Source organism: Corapipo altera, unplaced genomic scaffold (assembly GCF_003945725.1).
Source record: "Corapipo altera isolate COAL_440 unplaced genomic scaffold, ASM394572v1 61411, whole genome shotgun sequence".
Lineage (NCBI taxonomy): Eukaryota > Metazoa > Chordata > Aves > Passeriformes > Pipridae > Corapipo > Corapipo altera.
Window position 1 is genome coordinate 6,917,974 of NW_020884875.1, and position 18,473 is coordinate 6,936,446.

The following is an 18,473-nucleotide window of genomic DNA, read 5'->3' on the forward strand; positions in this document are numbered from 1 at the left end:
GTACATAAACTATTGACATACATTTGTTATTATTTTTGAAACTGAGTGAGGTAAAAGCTCAGTCTGATCAAAATATGTCTAATGAGGATCTCCTTGTCACTATTCCTATATAGGTTCTTAGATGAAAGGATGTTTTAAGAGTGCATCTAGTCTCATGCTGGTGGTTCTTAACTTATGTATATTCATAGGTCGCTAATCTTATTTTTTTAAAAATATTTTTTCTAGTGGTGCAATTGTTTTTCCTGGTAAACAGTTTCATCAGAATAACATATCTTCCTATTGCATCTGTCTAAGTAAGTGTTACATATATGTAAAAGCACTTCTCCAAAGTGTACTTTAAAAATTACTATAAATTAATCCTTGAAAGGTGACAGAAAATATTTAACAGCAGGTTAAGTCCAGAGAACTTTGCAACATTTGTGAAGAACTGAGTTTCTAAAACTGTTTGTAACAAAACCATAACAATTACCTTTGCACTTGCTTTAATAGAGGATATTTTTCTTTGCAGAAATACCTGGCATATTATATATATTTCTATAATCTGTTCTTCCCATTTCTAGTATTTACTAATTTTACTAAGAGCTAGGAAAATGTATTCAGTGGAGAAAAAGATCCCAAAAATACAACTGTATACTCTTACCACGAATTTAGACCAGGCACTAAAAAGTCTGACAATAACCATAAATTTACACTATTGAGTTTGAAGAGTTGGGGTTTTTTAACTCACATAATTAATCTGAATTTCTTCTCCTTGAACTATTTTCTTGTAAAAAGTTAATGTAGGGAATTGGCAAGGAATCCCCAGGGTCATGAATTCAGCAAGATTGGAAGGAACTTCGCATGTTGTACAGCCAAGAATCCTCAGCTGTAACAACCAATGCTTGAAAAAAAAGAAAAAGAGTAATGAGATAGATATCAAAACTCATGTTTCAGGCTTTAAAGCAAAATCCAGCTCCTGGGATTTAAAATTCAATCTTTATGGAAGCAGAGTATCTTCTATTTCCATATTTATGTACTCAGGGGGTTTCCTTTCTCAGGTACACAGCTTGTGACTATCTCAAGGGCAGATGATTGTACTGGATAACTTTTGTCTCTGATCTAGTCATTTACTGTAGTCAGAGTGCACACACAAATATTTACATGTTTCTTGTACAGCTGCAATCATTTCTTAAATCTACTTAGAGACTGTGGGACGTGGTGGCAGGAAAAGCAGAAGAATGACTTTCCCTTAACTGTAGTAGGTGCTCTGGCCTTCTGACTAGTCTGAAGGACACACATTGAGCCAAACACATGGGACTATCTTGTCTTTCTCTGACAGTGGGTTGATAACATGGCTTACGGGCAAGTTTTAAAAATAACAATATAGATTTTAGTGTCTAGCAAGACAGTTTAAAACTGAGGGCCCTTTGAATGCCATGATCTGCAATCTTGATTGCAGCCACAATTACAAGCAAATACAACTCACGCGTGCTGTACAAAGAACATATTGTGACACCCTCTGTTCTAAAGTGCGATTTTATTTTCAGGGCTAGTTTATTTGAAATCACTGAGAAAATGAATACATGCACATTTTGGGGTGGATTTTCAAAAGATCAAAAAGAGCAATGGGCATTCAATCCTTCAGGGAAACAAGGTGTTCTGTTAAGGACAGCTTTACCAGAAAATTTAGTCTTCATGTGGCTTCTGACCTTTCTGAAAACTGTGGCCTTGAATTTTATTTACAAGGTGTAATCATTAATTTCTTTAAATTTCAGTGCTGGTTTATTTCTCAAGTGTAACTCAAACAAGTGGTTTAGATCAACCACCAATAGGTCTCATTCCTGGTGGAGGAGGTCTGGCTGAACTAGTCAAGTATCCTGTGGTAGCTCCAAGCACCTTTCTCATGACACTATTCAAAGTTCACAAAAGAAAGAAGGAATAGTTCAGAATCCAGATCTGACCTTGAAGAAAAATTAACAGAATGCTTATGAGGTCAGAATCTGTTTTGTTTCCATCAAAGATTTTTTTTAAGTTTGTTGATTATGACCTTACACTGGCAATACTACTATGGATCATAGCTACAAGCAGTATACTAATTTACCTATGGTAATGACCATAAGTAGGTCTCTTATGCCAACATATAAATTGGCAAACATATAGTGATACTTTCCCAGACTGTAGCAAATTATATTTGTGGGTCTCATGAACCAAATGCAGTACATTTATATTCAATAGCCCTTTCACGATTTTTTTCCATGGACTTTGATGTCTTTGAAACCATAAAAAGTCTTGCTATCCACAACATCCTTTAAAAATGCATAGTTTGTCTGTTATCCCCTTCTGCTTTGAATTGGCCCCCAATAGTTTTATTTTATGTTTCTTCACTGTTACATTCTGAAAAGCAATGAACAACTGTTTGCTGCTACCTGTTCTCTAACACTCTAGGTTTCAGAGAGCTCTGTCATACTCCTTTTTTCCATGCTGAAATTCCCAGAATTGTTCCACACGCAAAGACCATCTCACACCTTAGTCATTCCTTATCACCCTATTCAGTAATTTTTTGTAAGTGGTACAGCCTTCTGTCAGAAATTAGTTCATGGTTGTTTAACACAATAGCATCATTAAAAGACTAATGTTAGAATGAGATGAAAATAGATGGGTTCAGATAAAGTTGTGTAACTTTAACTTATAGAGAGATCATTCTAAGAAAATACAGAAATGTGACAAACTGGCCAACAGAGAGAACTAATTAATGTAATGTTAATACTGACATGGGGATCACAGCAAACACAACCAAAGAAGTTTATTTGCTAATCATTACAAAAAAGGGTATGGAATATAATTCTTATATTTTGTATCTTCATGAATGTTTGCTGTAAGCACTACATGCATTGGCTGTTGAGTGAAATCCCAATATAACTTACATGCTTTAAATCCAAAACACTTACATGTTTTGAAGCATTTTAGTAAAACAGGCTGGGAACTTCTTACAAGCAAAATGTACACTTGGCAGTGAATTGGTAGCACAGCTTTTCTGAGATATTAGTCTTGTGCATTTCAGCTGAATTCATACATTCCTAAAAGTTTGGTGTCTATTCTCAGAAGAGAAATAAAAAGAGTGATTTGCAAATGGCATAGGTTTCTTGGTTCTTCTACTTGTGGTCTGTACCATACATTGCACTTGTTATCAACATTCCAGCAAAGGATTAGCAGGTAGGGTGTACACAGAGCTTTGAATAGAGTCCGAGTAACTGTACATGGAAATGGACAGTCACATATGAAATTTGAAATACACTTTCTCCATTTATTTCGGACATTCTGCTGTGCATGCAAATTAGGTACGTAAGTTTTTTTGAGTTCTTTGGTTTCTCAGGTGCTTCTGTACAAACTCTTGTTTGCTATCTCTGTGTTACAAATGCTTTCAACAATCAGCAGTTTTAATTGCAAATACTGTGAATACAAAATATCTTGAAGTCCTAGGCCCCTATGGTTGCTGCAAAAGTACAATCCTGCCACAGGTCAAAACTATGCTGATTGTGTTGATGTTGCACCAGATACTAGGGGAATACTACAAGACCTGCCCCAAATGTCTGACCACCTTTTCTGTAAGATTTTGTTTGTTCTATCCCCCCTTTTTGTCTTAGATTGGCTAAGGCTTTGGGAAACTGAGTGGTTTTATCATAGAAGTGTTGGTTGGAAGGGAATTCTGGTGATCACCTAGTATGATGACCGACTAAAATATACCCCTGGCTCTATATTCCATCCAGCAGTTTTCAGAGCAGTGCCCTTCCCTTCAGATTTTCTGTGCCTCCATATTTCTTATGCTCTGCCACCCAGGATCACCCATGGCTGGGGGTCATTCTGCATGTCTGAGCATGACCTGGGGTGCACTTGCCTGTTTTCTAAATTTACCCTGGCATGCTGTCTCCCCTAGAGGTCAACAACTGACGTTAGAAAACAAAATGAAGCAGGCCCTTTTGGGTGAGCTCTCACATTCCCTTCTGCAAGGAATGGCAGAAGTCAGCCCTGATACTGCACTCAGGGCACCTGCACAGGGCTCTGAATATTATGTGCCCAGGGTCAGCAGTGACTGCGACGTCAGTGCACCTTCACAGCTTGTTACTCAGAGAGACAGTCATTTTACCCCTCAGATATAAGCACATACCTCATCTTTTATATTTTGGTGTGCTTTTCCTCTCTCCATCCTTTCTCTTTGCATCTTTTGGGCCATTTCTCCCCTAAAGTCAGTCTGTCTTTCTTTCTTGCTTGCTTGCTTGCTTTCTCTCTCTTTCTTTCTTACTTACTTTCTTTCTCTTTCTTTCTTTTTTTCTCTTTCTTTCTTTTTTTCTCTTTCTTTCTTTCTCTCTCTTTCTTTCTCTCTTTCTTTCTCTTCCCTCTTTTTCTCTGTCTCTTTCTCTCTCTCTCTTTTTCTCTGTCTCTTTCTCTCTCTCTCTCTCTTTCTCTCTCTCTCTGTTTTGCTCCTTCTCGTGATTTCCCATGCTTTGAAAATAAATTTCACTGAAAACAAGAAGAAAAATTCTCACTTTAAACCAAAATCATCCTTCCCTGCCTGTTTTATTTTCATTTTGTTCTTGGCTCAGATATTTATGTACATAACAGTCATGCTGAGGAGACACTGGAGACCCAATTGAGCAGTGATTAGATTTCTTCAAATTAAATTAATTTAGCACACCACTAAGCCTGAAAATGGAGCATTTGTCAGTGTCATGTGTTATGCAGGGTGCAATTCTATGTGATCTGACCCAGCTGCTGAGATGGGGCAGGAACATGACTGGTTTCTGAATCTTGTCAGGGCTGGGGCAAAAGGCAGCAGGTCCCCAGCATCAGGACTGGAGTGCATATTCACTTGCCTTGTGGCATGAGCCCTTGGGGGATAATGTGCACTTTAAGCATCCATGGGTACACGGGGGGTACTTGGCAGCTGTGAGTTTAGGCATTGAGCTGAAGGGGCATTTTTAGAGCTGTACATTTGGCATCTAAATCAGGAACCATGGGGGTTGACACATCAGCACACAGCTTGCTAGAGCAGCTAGTTCTGTTTTGCCTCTATGGCTTACTGGAGGCTTTGGTGCACAAGGCAGGGTCACCCACAACTTAGAGAGCATGGACATATGGCTGCATCTAATTTTACATTAAAAATGAAAATAATTGGGTTATGCAGGAACATGCCTGTTCATACTTGCATCCTTCATTGTTTTTTAGCTCTTTTTAAAGGGCAACTGTTAGTGCCAAAGAGACAGACTGACAGCACTGACAAATACCAGTCTTCTGTTTAGTTACAACACACATAGAGTATTGGCAGAGCAATTAAAGGCTCCTTTTATGTTTTTTAACTGGGAGAAATGTCAATCTACCATTCCTTTCACATACTGGGAACTGCATTACAGCAAAGTTACTTAACGACACTGAGAAGCACGTGTTTGCTCAACCAATGTCTCCTATAAACAACCGAAAAAATTCTTTGCCAGAAATCTAATTTATTGCCCAAATGCACTCATTTAAAGTGTATCTGGAAACTGCACTCAAAATTAATACAACTGGAATTCATATAAAACCTTCTGTTCTGAAAAGACTAGAAAAAAAGGTGTTTGCTAGAGCATGACTAGTAATCGTCCCTCAGGTCTGTCTGTTCTGTCATAGCTGATAGTCCCCCTTTAGCTTCAATTTTGTTAATAAATTTGGGTATCCAAATACAAAGATTGGATAAATACCTTAGCATTTCTGTTAATAGTCTTTACACTAACTCTATCTAGAATGGTGCTAAAGCACTGCTCTTCACTGACTTACTTCACTGCTCGTGTAGGAGATACTCTGAAGAACAGCAGTGGTCACCATCTACTTCTAGTCCAGTTTCCTAGGAGAGATGACCTTTGCAGTCATGCATGTGTGTCTGTCTCTCTTTGTCTAAAAGATATTGACAGTTCTGAGGAAGTGGATATCGGAGCACAGGAGGAAGGTCTTGCAGTTGCCTTGACTGGCAGTCTGCAATGTGAATGTGTCTCAGTTTGAAGAGACTGGAATGTTTGCTAAAGAGGAGGAGTTATGAGACAAACCAAACTCCTCTCTCTCAGCAATTGTAAATTCAAAATTAGGGGCTTTAATCAAGGAAGTGTGGAAAAAAACAGAAGAAATAACAACCCTTTGTTAAAAGATATATGTATGTTGGCAAGAACAGTAACAGAACACACAAAAAAATAGTCCTGTACCCAAAAAGTCCCCTTCAAACAAAAGAAAAAGTCTGAATACTTCTCTGTCCTTCAGCGCAGTTCTAATCACGGTCGGCAGGGGGCGCTGTTGGGTCACTGGAGGTGCAGAGCCTGCAGTACCCTGTGTTGACCTGCAGGGGGCGCTGTTGGGCTCTGGCGGTCACCGCACAGGGAGGGGTCTGGGGGTTGGTCTCGGATCGCGGGAGAAGCCGAAAAGAAAATGGGGACCCTTCCCCCAATGGAAGAAGGGGAAAAGGAAAGCAGTCCACCCCCACGGAACTCACTGTTGTCCTCAGATGACAGTGTCTCAAGGCTCCTCCTTTTTTCTCCCAGTGAGCACAAAAACTCTTCGATGAAAACGCAGCAGGTTCAACCTGGAGACAAAGACAGCTACCCCGTCTCCGTCCCAGAGAGAGAACCCAGAAACTGACTTCTCCTGTCTGTTAGCCAGGCCAGCTACCCAAAAAATCCCAAACTTCTCTACCCCACACTCCAGCCTTCAATGGGCCATTAGCTTCAGCTTTGCCAGATCTTTTGTAAAGCTAACTGACCCCCTTCCCCCTACCCCCTTCCCTTTTGAACTCCATTTTTCTTACAGTGGAGCAGGGGAAGGAAAAATTCCCTTCTGGGATTTAGAGCCTATAACAGAATGCAAACCTTATTAGATACTATTCATAGCAGGCAAGAAGGTAAGTGCCTGCCAGTGCCCCCTGCTGAACTGCTCACAGGATGCAAATCCAAGAAAATAAGGCCTTATTAACTCCTCTCCTTTATACACTATAACACTGTTAAATTATTCATTCCCATGAGTACCTAGACTTTGCCTTTTATATAACACTGTTACAAAGGGAGCAGCTTCCTGCAGCCATTTCTTGCTCTGTTGTTGCAGTCTTCTACTACTCCTCACAATACTGGATTGAAATAGGCACTAAGATTGAAGACCAGCACTAAGGATCACAGTTCAAGCTTGTCCTCATGGAATGATAGTTATTGCAGGAACACACCCGTGAGGACATCTGTAAAACATAACATAACATTGAGAGTGGTAAATGAAATTGTCTTGGTTGTGAACAAACACTCTGAAATCAAAATGTCTTCCTGATCAACTGGTGAAACATTAACATATCTCTTCTCTGTGTTGTCTGTGGAATTGCTCTTAAAATTTGCTATCTAGTGTGTCCTTTTGATGTCACATTTTCTTAGGAAGATGAGACAGTGCAGAATGTTCTAGCCTTTGCATATGACTGCTTTCTAGGCTTTTTGCTTCCTTATGTTTTAAAAGCAAACATAAACCAGGTGTTAATGAGCAGTCATGAAGGAGCCTGTGAAGAACCAGCACAAGTGTGAGGCAGAGAGGGAACAAAGTCAGGTATTCTAGGTGTTTGTATGCTTCACAGAAGCTATCTAAACTGGTCTGTGTGCATTATAGATCACTAGGTGAGCAACAGCAAGGGAAAGAGTCAGCAAGGGAAAACTGAATTAAACACAAAAGATGCATTTAAATTAGAATATCCTGATGCATGTTCCACACACTTTGTACAAATGTTCAGACAACACTGTGATGTTTTGGATTTTCTTAGTTTCAGCTCTGTTCTGCATTACCTACCTACTTGCCTCTTGGGCTTTGTCATGTCTTTGCAATAGTCTGCTCTATCTAGTCTCATCCACATCAGCAGTACTGATCATCACAGGTGGTGAGAACATGGTGTTCTTTGAGCTATGCTTCTCTAAATGTCACCAGATAGTTGCCTCACTTCACATTTATACTCACATGGAAAATCTCTTCTCTCCATCAATAATGAGCAGAGAAAGAAAATCCTGAAGAAAATATTAAAAGCTACAGAACTGAGGCCTCATACACAGGGATTTTAGAAGTTTAGGATGTCTAAGCACTCTTAGTAATAATAAATGCAAGATGAGTCAGGAGGGAAGGAGAGGTCATGGGAAAAAAGGTCTGCAAAATATTCCATAACGAAATGCAAACAACCAAAATTCAGGTGTTTATTACAGGCACACTCCACTAGGAAAAATGCTCTATGTCTCTTAGGAACTTTTCCACAGACAGTGTTTCAGTTAAACAAACAAACAAAAAGAACCAATCTAATTTATAGGGAAGTTTTGTTTAAGTTAATTTCCAAGGCTGTCCAAAATTCCCACCTGTAGAGTTCCTGTAAAGAATAGTGTTTCCTTTGTTGTGGAGGCAGCTGGGAGTTTAGCCACTCTCTCACAGGTCAGTGCATGGTCTATTCTATGCAGATGAGTCTAGCTGGGAAGTTCCAGGCAATTAATGTCTAAGGTGATGGAATACCATCATAGCCTGATAACCAGTTACACTACTACTGTGATTGCAATTTCTTTCTTATATCAAAATTGTATCTAAAATTTCATAGAAATCACCATGCTGTAGTGTCTATTTTTATTTTCTTTGAATAAATTAGTTTGTGCTAATTGTACCCTTTATTTGACTTGGAGAATGCCTCTAAAGTTTTTTATGATGTTCTTAATGCAAAACATCCTCACCATGACAGTGGGCCTGTTTTCTCAATCCTATCCATGTTATAGTGTTCCCTGAAATGGGTCTCCTCTCTTCTTTGTGACTCTTTTCCTTTCACTTTCTGCTCTCCTCTGTCCAGATCTCTTACCTAGATATGATATTTGACCATTTCATGATCATCTCATGTTCCAGTTATTGTCTTCTTAACTATAAAAACTGCTTCACTTATAAATGTCCTTAAGATTTATTCTTCCTATCGTCTTCTCCAAGGCTGGACCCAAACTGGACCCAAAGCCACCAAAATTCTCCATGAGAATGTGGGTGCCATTTCTCAGGCATCCTCTCATTGTCACTGAACCCTTCTGCTCCAAGCATTCATGTCTAACCTTAGCAAATATCAAATTGCAAAAATTTTTCCTTGTCTTGCTTGTTTTTTACCTGTACTTTTCCAAATGTAGTTTTCTATTTTGGCATCAGCTTGATAACACCATGAAAGTGGCTGTTTCTAGCTGAATAATGCTCCAAGGAACATAATAGTTAAGAGATGGAGCAGCAGATTATTCCTTCCCAATGTCTGCATATATAGGGTGTTTCTAAAATAATACATCCAAAACGGTATCAATTTTTAGATTAGAATGTTTTAAAGTAGAGTTTGATTGAGGGAATATATTCAGAACAGTCCTGACTTTATCTGGCTTTATATAAAGCAAATAGTGTATTTAATCTGATTGTGTTAAAATTTTAATTGCTCTTCTTGTATGTGTCCTTTCACATGTTTCCTTTCTGAGTGTCTCTCAACGCTTCCTTGGCCAAGAGAAGTTTGTATATTTGTCGGAGAAACTGAAATATGCATAGAACATAAATGTGTTGTTTATTTTCTTAGGGTTTGAATTTTTTGAAACAAGTGCCAAGGAAAACATTAATGTCAAGCAGACATTTGAGCGACTTGTGGATATCATCTGTGACAAAATGTCAGAAAGTCTGGAGATGAATCCCACCATTGCTACCAGCAACCAGAATACACGGCTAAAGGACACCCCTGCTCCACAGCAGCCCAACTGCAGCTGTTAATGCAGCTATCAGCAAAGGCTCCAGTGTGTTCCGTTGCCAACAGAGTTTTTCAGAATGTTTATGAATAGTCTATATGCCTTTATTTATACTGTCTTATTAATTTATTTGGGAAAACAGTCTTATTTTATGTCAGCAGCAGTTTGAGTATGCATATAGAGATGGAGCAATTATTTGTCTGAAAGGATGATCCATATTTTAGCATCTGGCTTTTGCATGCAGCCTGGCTATTAATTTCTCTTTTCCTTTTAGTGTTTTACGTAACAATTACTTCAGCTGGTGCCATGTCCTCAGACCACATTTGCCTAGAATTTTCTCTCACTTCATCACTTTCAAGTTATATAATGAAATCCATAGGGTAGTGGCCAGGGAGTTTTAGAATAAGCCTCCCGATGCCACTTATATATTCTCCTGACTGAAAATTAATTTAGAAGTATCCTTGTAGTGAGACAATCCCTCATTCTGTCCAGGTCATTTGTATAAGTGACACTTCCTGTAGCACATTACCTTGGCAAATCTATATTCAATATGTTACACATCCTGGCTGACTGGAAACTGCAGAAGTTAGAAAGAAGTTAGTTCCTGGACCCAAAGCCACCAAAATTCTCTGTGAATTTCCAGTTGGACAGTAATCAGTCCAGACCTTCAGAGATAATAGGTACTTTATCCTGCCTGGATAGCTAGTGTGTTTACTTTTCCATAGCAGCTGCATGTCTATCTAAAAACTTTCTGAAACTAGACTTAATTTCTCATTCCATCATTATGGAGATCCCAGTCTTACCTACCCCTATAGTGGAGGGCTGGTTAACTCTTTCCATTTCTGTATGTCAGATATTAACCACAAAGTTCTATATTATCCCTGACAGAGCCAAATCCATTGTGCTTGGTTGTTCATAGCCAAGAACTTTCGTATCATGTTGCTGTCAAACCCCCATGCTTTGATTTTCAGGAATTTAATCTCCCGTTCAGTCACTGAGACAGCCACCACTGGCTACAAACACCTGTATTTTACTTAGACCTATTGCAGACCTGCTGATGGTGTCAGTGAACTGAAGTTTGACCTAATTTTTTCCATCTATTTTGGCAAGAGAATTGGAATTTTTAAAAGTGTAGGAGTAATAAAAAATTGTCAAGAACATTTCTAGTCTTAGGCTGAATACATTAATAAGATGAGCAGAAGGCTGTGAAGATAGCAGAATAAAGTACACAAATTATTTTTAATAAAGTGTTAAAATAGTCATATTTCACAGTTTTTACTCCTTTAAGTAATTGCTTACATCTGTGCCCTGGAGTACTTTGTACAACTGCTTTACTTGCATTACAATGACATTTTTTAACTAAACAGTATAATTTAAGAAGCATTGACTATTTTATTATTCCAGTTAGACAGAATTTAGGACAAGGCTGACATTTCTTAAACTGTCTGCAATGGGAAAATGAAAACATATAAAAAAACCCAGAAGTAACACATGGTACTTGAAATGGCTCACAACTGCAAAGAAATCCCTCTACACACTTTACGTCATTTGAAGGTAATTTATGTAACTCCTGATACACAATAAGAGAAAATGGTCCCTTTTTTTTAACTGATTAAATAATCTACATACACTTTGACAGAGTAAAAATTCCTCCCAAACAAGGCATATAGACACATGTAAAATGGGTATGCCATGAGGGTGCCTACATTGGCTGCATAACTTAAATGAGTAAAAGTTCTTTGTTTAGTCTGGGGTTTTAAACCTGTTACCTAGTTTACTTAAGCACTTTTTTCCTAGTAGACTTGGAGACCATGAAGAGAAAGCACTATCCTCTTTAGGGCCAATGAGCAGTCAGGTGGAAGAGGCATGTGCTATCCAAACCACAGTCCTGTATCTCTCCGGGGTGCTGCTTTTCCCTCTTTCCTCTAAGGCAGTGTGTTGCTAAATGTCCTGAGAGACTTTCATTAGGACCTCTTTACCCACTAGGTGCCAGCTGATTTGAAAAAAAAGGAAACAATGCAAAGTTGAGGAAGCTTAGTTTGAAACAGTGGGCAGTTTTCCGTGCTTTTATTGTTAATGTGCAGTTGTTCCTGCTGGAAAAAAAGGATCAGGAGAGCCTTGAGACAGAATTCAGCTTCAGGTCTCAAGTGATTTAGAAAAATTTTAGGTTGTATTATTAGTCTGAACCATCTCAGGCAAGGTGAGGAGAGAGAAGGACATAATCACATCATTCATGAACCTGGGCATATCCTGCAGATGGCTAAAAGTGCAAGTATTCTTCCAGCTTTGCTCTGGGATGCTTGCTGCAAAACTGCAATGAAACAAGGAAAAAAAGACTTCAAGATGCCCCTTACTAAAGCCACAGATGCTTGTATTCCATTGCAATGAATTTAAGACCCTCCCTGCCTCAGTATAACCATGTAGACTCATTATATACATTATTAGCATATATATTTTTTTAAAATTTGAGTGGTAGATAAAGAGTTCTTTACATAAATGGGATTAATTAATTGCTTTTCATTTTGCATGGGCAGAAGAGTAACCGCAAACTCAGAGGGAAAATCTCTGCTTCATGCTTCTGAGATAACTAACCTCCCAGGCCTCCAGGCCATTTGGCCTTCTCCATGGGATGGGGAGGAAGGGGGAAGCAGCTGCCAGAGTAATGTGGTTCCTTAGAGTACCAAAAATGTCATAAAAGTTAAAAACTCATCTAAAATACAGCAGCAGAGTCAGTATTTGAAATCTAGGAAATTTGTGTTGGCACTCAGACACTTTTGTGAAGTTCAGAATTAGATTAATTTTTAAAATTTTCTACTTGAAGTTTTTCAAAACTTCAAGTTTTGAAGTTGTTTAAAACCCTAGGCAAACTGCTCAGACTTGTCAGTTGATACTGTTTTGAGTAGAAGGTTGGGAGGTGTGACCTGCTGAAGTCCCATCAAACCCAATTTATGCTATCATGACTTTCTCTGAAATTGAAAATGTCTGGAAGTTCAAGTAAACCTTTTCTTAACAATTTGGGTTACCTACTTTTGGAAAAGTAGGCTTTGATTTTCTATCACAGGTTGGCTTTTGCAGCCACATGCTTTACAGAAATATTGAGTTTTCTGCTATAAAATTTGGTCACATATAGATGATGAGCATTATGGTCTCAGTACATCTCTCAGCTGGAACTTGCCTATTGTAGAGAAACACTAAAGACAGAAAAGCTTTTGAAAAGTAACTTTCTATACCTTCCCCAAACATTTTAAGAATTCCGAGGGGACTAGCAATATTGGAATTTTTATTCTATTTAAAATTATGCCTTGGTTTGTTATAGGATAGGGCATCCAAAAGCAGTCTGTGTCAATCTGGCTTGGATCCTCTTGACTTATGTGGTAGTAGTGCAGTTTCTCTTAAATTTAAGTAGGCTGAACATTTTGGGAAAACCCATCACAACTTAATCAAGGGCCTAAATTTAAGCAATCAATGTCTTGTTCTTCACACATATCTAATAGTCACAGACTATGAGTTGTTGGAAGAGACAAGCAGGTTTTGATTATATCCTTAAACCACTACACCTATCCACTAGCGTAGCGAATTCCATCTAGAGCAATTACCAGGCTACAAAGCACCACATTTTAGTGATGGAAGAGGGTATAGATTATTAAACTGAAGCCTGGGACAACAGATCCCAAACTACTTTCAGCCTCATCACAAATCTTGGTGAAAAAGTACTTGCACACCTTGCACCAATTTGTTGTCACTCTCAGCACAGAAACAGAACTGATTGTCACAGCCTAGTCACAGATACCCCCTTCAGATGAGATTTATCCATCTGATGAGATACAGCAGTTGACACACAGAGCATGTTAAATTTCCAAGAGATTAGATACCTTTAGACAGAGAGTCCTGAGCTCCATAGTGCCAGCTGAACTAATACTACAGAACCCATTTTCCAAGTTATGATCTAGATTAAAGCTTATAGAAGCAGGATAATTCTGTGCATGGCACCAGCCTTATCATGCTCTGATAGAGTGTTGCTTGTCATACCTTCAAACTAGTACTCAGAAAATGCCTTGGGAGCACACAGGAGCATGGGATTGAGTGATTCCTGCAGTGTCTCCTGGTACCAGCCTGCCGAACAGCTACCAAGGCCTGCTGGCTTGAACCTTCAGACGCATGTTTTTGTTTATTTTAAGAGTTCATATTCATAAGGTCTAAGTGCAACTAACTTAATGCTGTATTTTTTATTTTTATTGTTGGTGAGTAGACCAATTTATTTAGACTTTATTAATACTTGTTCATTTGCTGGTTTAAGTGCATGTGAACTAGCCTGATTTTTTGTCAAAAAATACTCTTTCTCTCTGAACAGTTGTGTAAGTGTCTGTTACCTGGAACTGTTTGTTCCTTTGTGCTTATACTTAATGTAATGCCTAGAGAAACTACCTGAGTGACTACAACTATGTGGCCTTTTCCAGAGCACCAGTCTGTACCACCTGCACCTTCTTTATTTTAGAAATGAAGTGCTATTTCAGGATGCACAAAATCTGCTGGAGTTTGATGCTAACTTTGAGAATGCTTTGAGTTTGCCATTTTTAAGAAAAAAATGGTCACAAAAATTCTACATTTGATGTGGATGCGTTTGTTTCATCTGTAGCAGATAAATGATGCTGCAATTGCATTCAAAAATAATCCCTCTCCCAAACTCCACTCCTCCCCAACTACTCTTTTTTATATTTGTTTGTGAGAGGTAAGTTTTATTATTTGCATTTTTACAGCATCAACTAAATTTCTGTTCTGCTGACCGACTGATTCCTTCTTGGCCTGTTTTATATGGACACACAGTGTATAAGCCTAATTCTTGTTTAGGATGACAGATATGTGAGATCGGGAGTTTGAATCCTCATAGATAAGCCCTCAGGGGTGTAAAGCAACGTGTCTTTACCTACGCCAACAGGGGAGTAGATTGTGTTAGTTTACACCATTTAATCTGTACATTCTCATTCCAGACTCTCCAAGGTTCATTATTTGTCAAGTCCCATTTAAAGAGGCAACTCATTTCAATTATTTGAATGAATTCTACCAGTTTTATTTATTTAGGGGTACATGTAGTTCACCTCCGCAAATTAAGCTTTTTTTCTTTTTTGTTTGGTTTGGTTTGGTTTATCCATGGATGTTCAGTGAAGCAGAATTTGTAACATATAGTATGCACATATACACAGCAGTACATCTTTGATACTCATTCAGTCCCCACTGTTACTTTTTCATGTTCAGTGCCACCTTCCCTAAATGTCACAGTGGAATTTATCCATAAATTGTCATTACCACTGGAAATCAAATGTGTTACATTTGAAGACCGTACTTTTATTATCCATGGTTCCAGCAGAGGTAGATGGCTTGTCATTTGTAGAATAAGGTATTTGGTATTGATCGGGGGGGGGCAAAAATGCTAATTTTCCAATAACTTCAGGATCATGCATAACACACAGAAATGAAAGCTAGAGATTGCTCACCACTCCTGGTGATAAATTTCCTCGAGTAATTCTGACATGTACCTGCAACTAGTGATAAAAGAAATGTTTGTGCTGTAAGTCCTGTTCAGTATTTTGTCAGTAATGTCAGATACGTTGTGACTCAGTTGGACTGTCACAATGTGTAATCTATATACTAGTGTTCGTGGATTTCAAATGTCTTAAATGTTGCATGAAATTATGTTACAAAACCTAGATATGTTTTCTATTTTTGAATACCTCAAAACTGAGGGATCATGGGCCAATAAGTGCAATATTTAATTATTTACTCAGTGTATATAAACCTGTGTGAAAGGGAGAAGCATCATGTACGTGTGATAAGCTGTTGATGATGCCTTTGTGGCTTAAGATTTCCAGTAGATGTACGTGTCTTTTAGAAAAATTCTAAAGTAAACACTTTACCAGTGTAGTGTGAGGATATTGTTAAGTAACTTGAACTATTTTTCATATATGAGACAATGGTAAAAGATATTTGTATGTTTACTGCAAGTGCATGTCAAGTTTACTTTTAGAGTTGTGAGAGTCCTTTTCTGAAAATTGTCATGTTACACTAACACTAGCGGGACAGCACTTTCAGTCAGAAGATGCCTGTAACCATTGCTAGACTGTCCACCCATATTTTAAAGCATGTTCTCTAGAAGCATTAAAAGAACTTAAGAACTCAGCAGTTACGTTGAGTTATTTAGAGTCAGTTACATGCTCTGTCTGCCTGTATTGTATAATATCATGTGAGCATGTTTTCTTTAATCTGATACTGTTAACTCAATACCTACCTGAAATACTAAATAGGAGTACCCAATATGCTTGCAGATGACTTGTCAAACTTCAGTTGATGCCCTGGGTTAACACTTTTGGGAACAGCTTGAAGGTCACACTCAGCAGCACAGCACAGTGGATGCTGACTTTAATTAGTCACTTCTGACATTTAAGTTTCTTAACTTCTCTAGATTCTAAAGATGGAAGACACATCCTTAAATATATTGACCCACGTTCTTCACTCCACTGTTACATGTCACTCAAAATTCAACAACTCCACTGTTAGGAGTAAAGCTGAGGCACAAATGGAAACAAAATGCAGGTCAAAATCTAACCATGAAATTAACAGGAGACATCCAATAATTTATTTTTCTAGCTTTTTTTCTTTCTTTTTTTTTTTTTTTTTTGCTAGCCTTGCATATTTCTAGTAGTTCTCAAAGACCATGAGCAAGGCCAACACTAGTTAGCAACACCCTTGGGTACATTTGGGACCTTAAACCCTCAATCACCGGTCCTGGTCCGCCATGGGTTCACAGCGATGCCCACAGAGTCTGTTAATTCTTGCTACATCTCTGGTTTCAAAGGAATGTGTCTTCTGTCTTGGGAATTTGCTAAATATATATATGTATAAGCCACTGTATCTGGGCCATGGGAGGTACTGGTTTTGCTGAACAGATTTCATTAAAAAGTATATTCATTAGTACCATACTAAAGTACATAAGTAGACTTTTAGTTTGTTCTGATGCATTTTTGTGACAATGTATGAGGTAGATTTAGGTTTTGGGGTTTAGTTGGGTTTTGATTGGTTGGTTTTTTGTTTGTTTGTTTTTTAATTAGCTTGATCAGGAAAATAATGAAACTCTTAAGACCTGCTGGAAACCAGTAAATATCAAGGTTTTCCTTTCCTATGCCATCAAGTAGTTTCTCTGAGATAGCCAGATTGCATTAAGTAGCACAGGACAGTACTTGTAATGACCTGAAAAGTCCTTAAAATTCTCATTTTCTTTGTACCTTCTGCTATTAAAACTTCTGCAAAATTATACAGAAGACCAGAGTGAAATGAAAATGTATATGGAGAAAAATATGGGGATTATTAATCGAAAAAAGAAAATTCTCAGCATCAGTGTAGCTGAGCAAGAGACAAAGTAGCAGTCATAATATGAGGTACCACTTTATAAATAGAGATATACAATATACAGACTGCTACAGGACTATGTAAACTTTTTATTGCTAAGTGACCTGACAGTTCAAGGGCTGGCAGATAATTTTACCTAGATTTTTTATTATTCCTCATAGGCATGTGATTACATGCACAAAGATAAATGCTTACCTTGAAAATATGTAGTTGTTCTGGTTAACTCAAACTAACTTGTTAACTGAATTATTCTTAAAGAAAAGTTGAAGTACTTGCTTAGGATACCTTTGTGAGGGGGTGAGACTCAATCTGTGCCTTCTCCCCTGACTCTTATTGCAATATAGTTACTGTGGTTTTAAAAAATATATTAGTTAGAATGCTGCTGGGTGTCAAATTTTGTGAATCTTCTGCATACGTCCACAGGAGCTCTTTCTGAATGTGAAGTACAAGTTTTATCTATGTGGAGAGTTTTAATTCTGTGAGGACATAGAGACCATGTGTATTCCATTGGGTATTGTGTTTGTATGTGACTTCTGTATACCAAGTGGATTTTGTTTAATTTTTTTCTGGATTTTTTTTTCCCTTTTGCAATTACAATAAATATTCAAGAGTCTATATTCATGAATATCTCAGCTGTGGTGACATGGTCTTACACCCCACGCCATGTTTATTTTCATTCACCTACTAAGACTGGGAGAGAATCACTTCATTTTTGACAAAATGACAGACAAAATACCACATCTGCAATAATTAATTTCATTAATATCCTCTCAGTAGTACTGGTGATTGTAGTTCTGTGTGAATTCCACAGAATTCACTGGAGACTTTGCCCTAGTAGTCTGAAGGAGAAAGGTATTTCCTTAGAAAAGGCATGCTGCTGTCTCAGCCTATATGCTGACCATTTAAAATAGGGCAAAGTTTTTTTCTTTTGATGTTTCAATATCTAAACTGTTAAATAGTATATGTACTTTTTGGATGCTGTTATTAGTTGGTCAGGTAATCTTTGTCCAAATGAACCATCTCAGATGTGGTGGGTGGTTATTTCACACAAATTGTGATATATAGCTGTCCAGTTATACGTTTCTCGTACATAAATGTGCGCGCGCGCACACACACACACACATACACTTGTGCTAATTTGAATTCTGCTGTGACTCCTGAATTTATCTTCCCTCCATAAAAGTCCTAATCTTCAATCAATCTGTTGAACAAGTTGCACTATCCCCTCTGTCCTCTAGCTCCTGTGATCAGGCATTGACATGCAAACTCTTTTAGCACATGCCATCTCTCATTGTTTGGCTGTGTTTAAGCCAAGTTCCCCTATTT

General features: G+C 38.1%; 1 protein-coding gene across 2 annotated transcripts in view; it reads left to right on the forward strand.

Moving 5' to 3' along the window:
• Positions 1-17,772, forward strand: part of RAB3C (RAB3C, member RAS oncogene family) — a 123,669-nt gene extending 105,897 nt beyond the window's left edge. For both annotated transcript variants that reach the window (XM_027634917.1, XM_027634918.1), the window contains one exon: positions 9,584-17,772. In XM_027634917.1, coding sequence (XP_027490718.1) covers positions 9,584-9,771 — 188 coding nt within the window. In that variant the 3' untranslated portion in view covers positions 9,772-17,772. The remainder of the gene's footprint in view (positions 1-9,583) is intronic.
• The last annotated feature ends 701 nt before the right edge of the window (positions 17,773-18,473 follow it).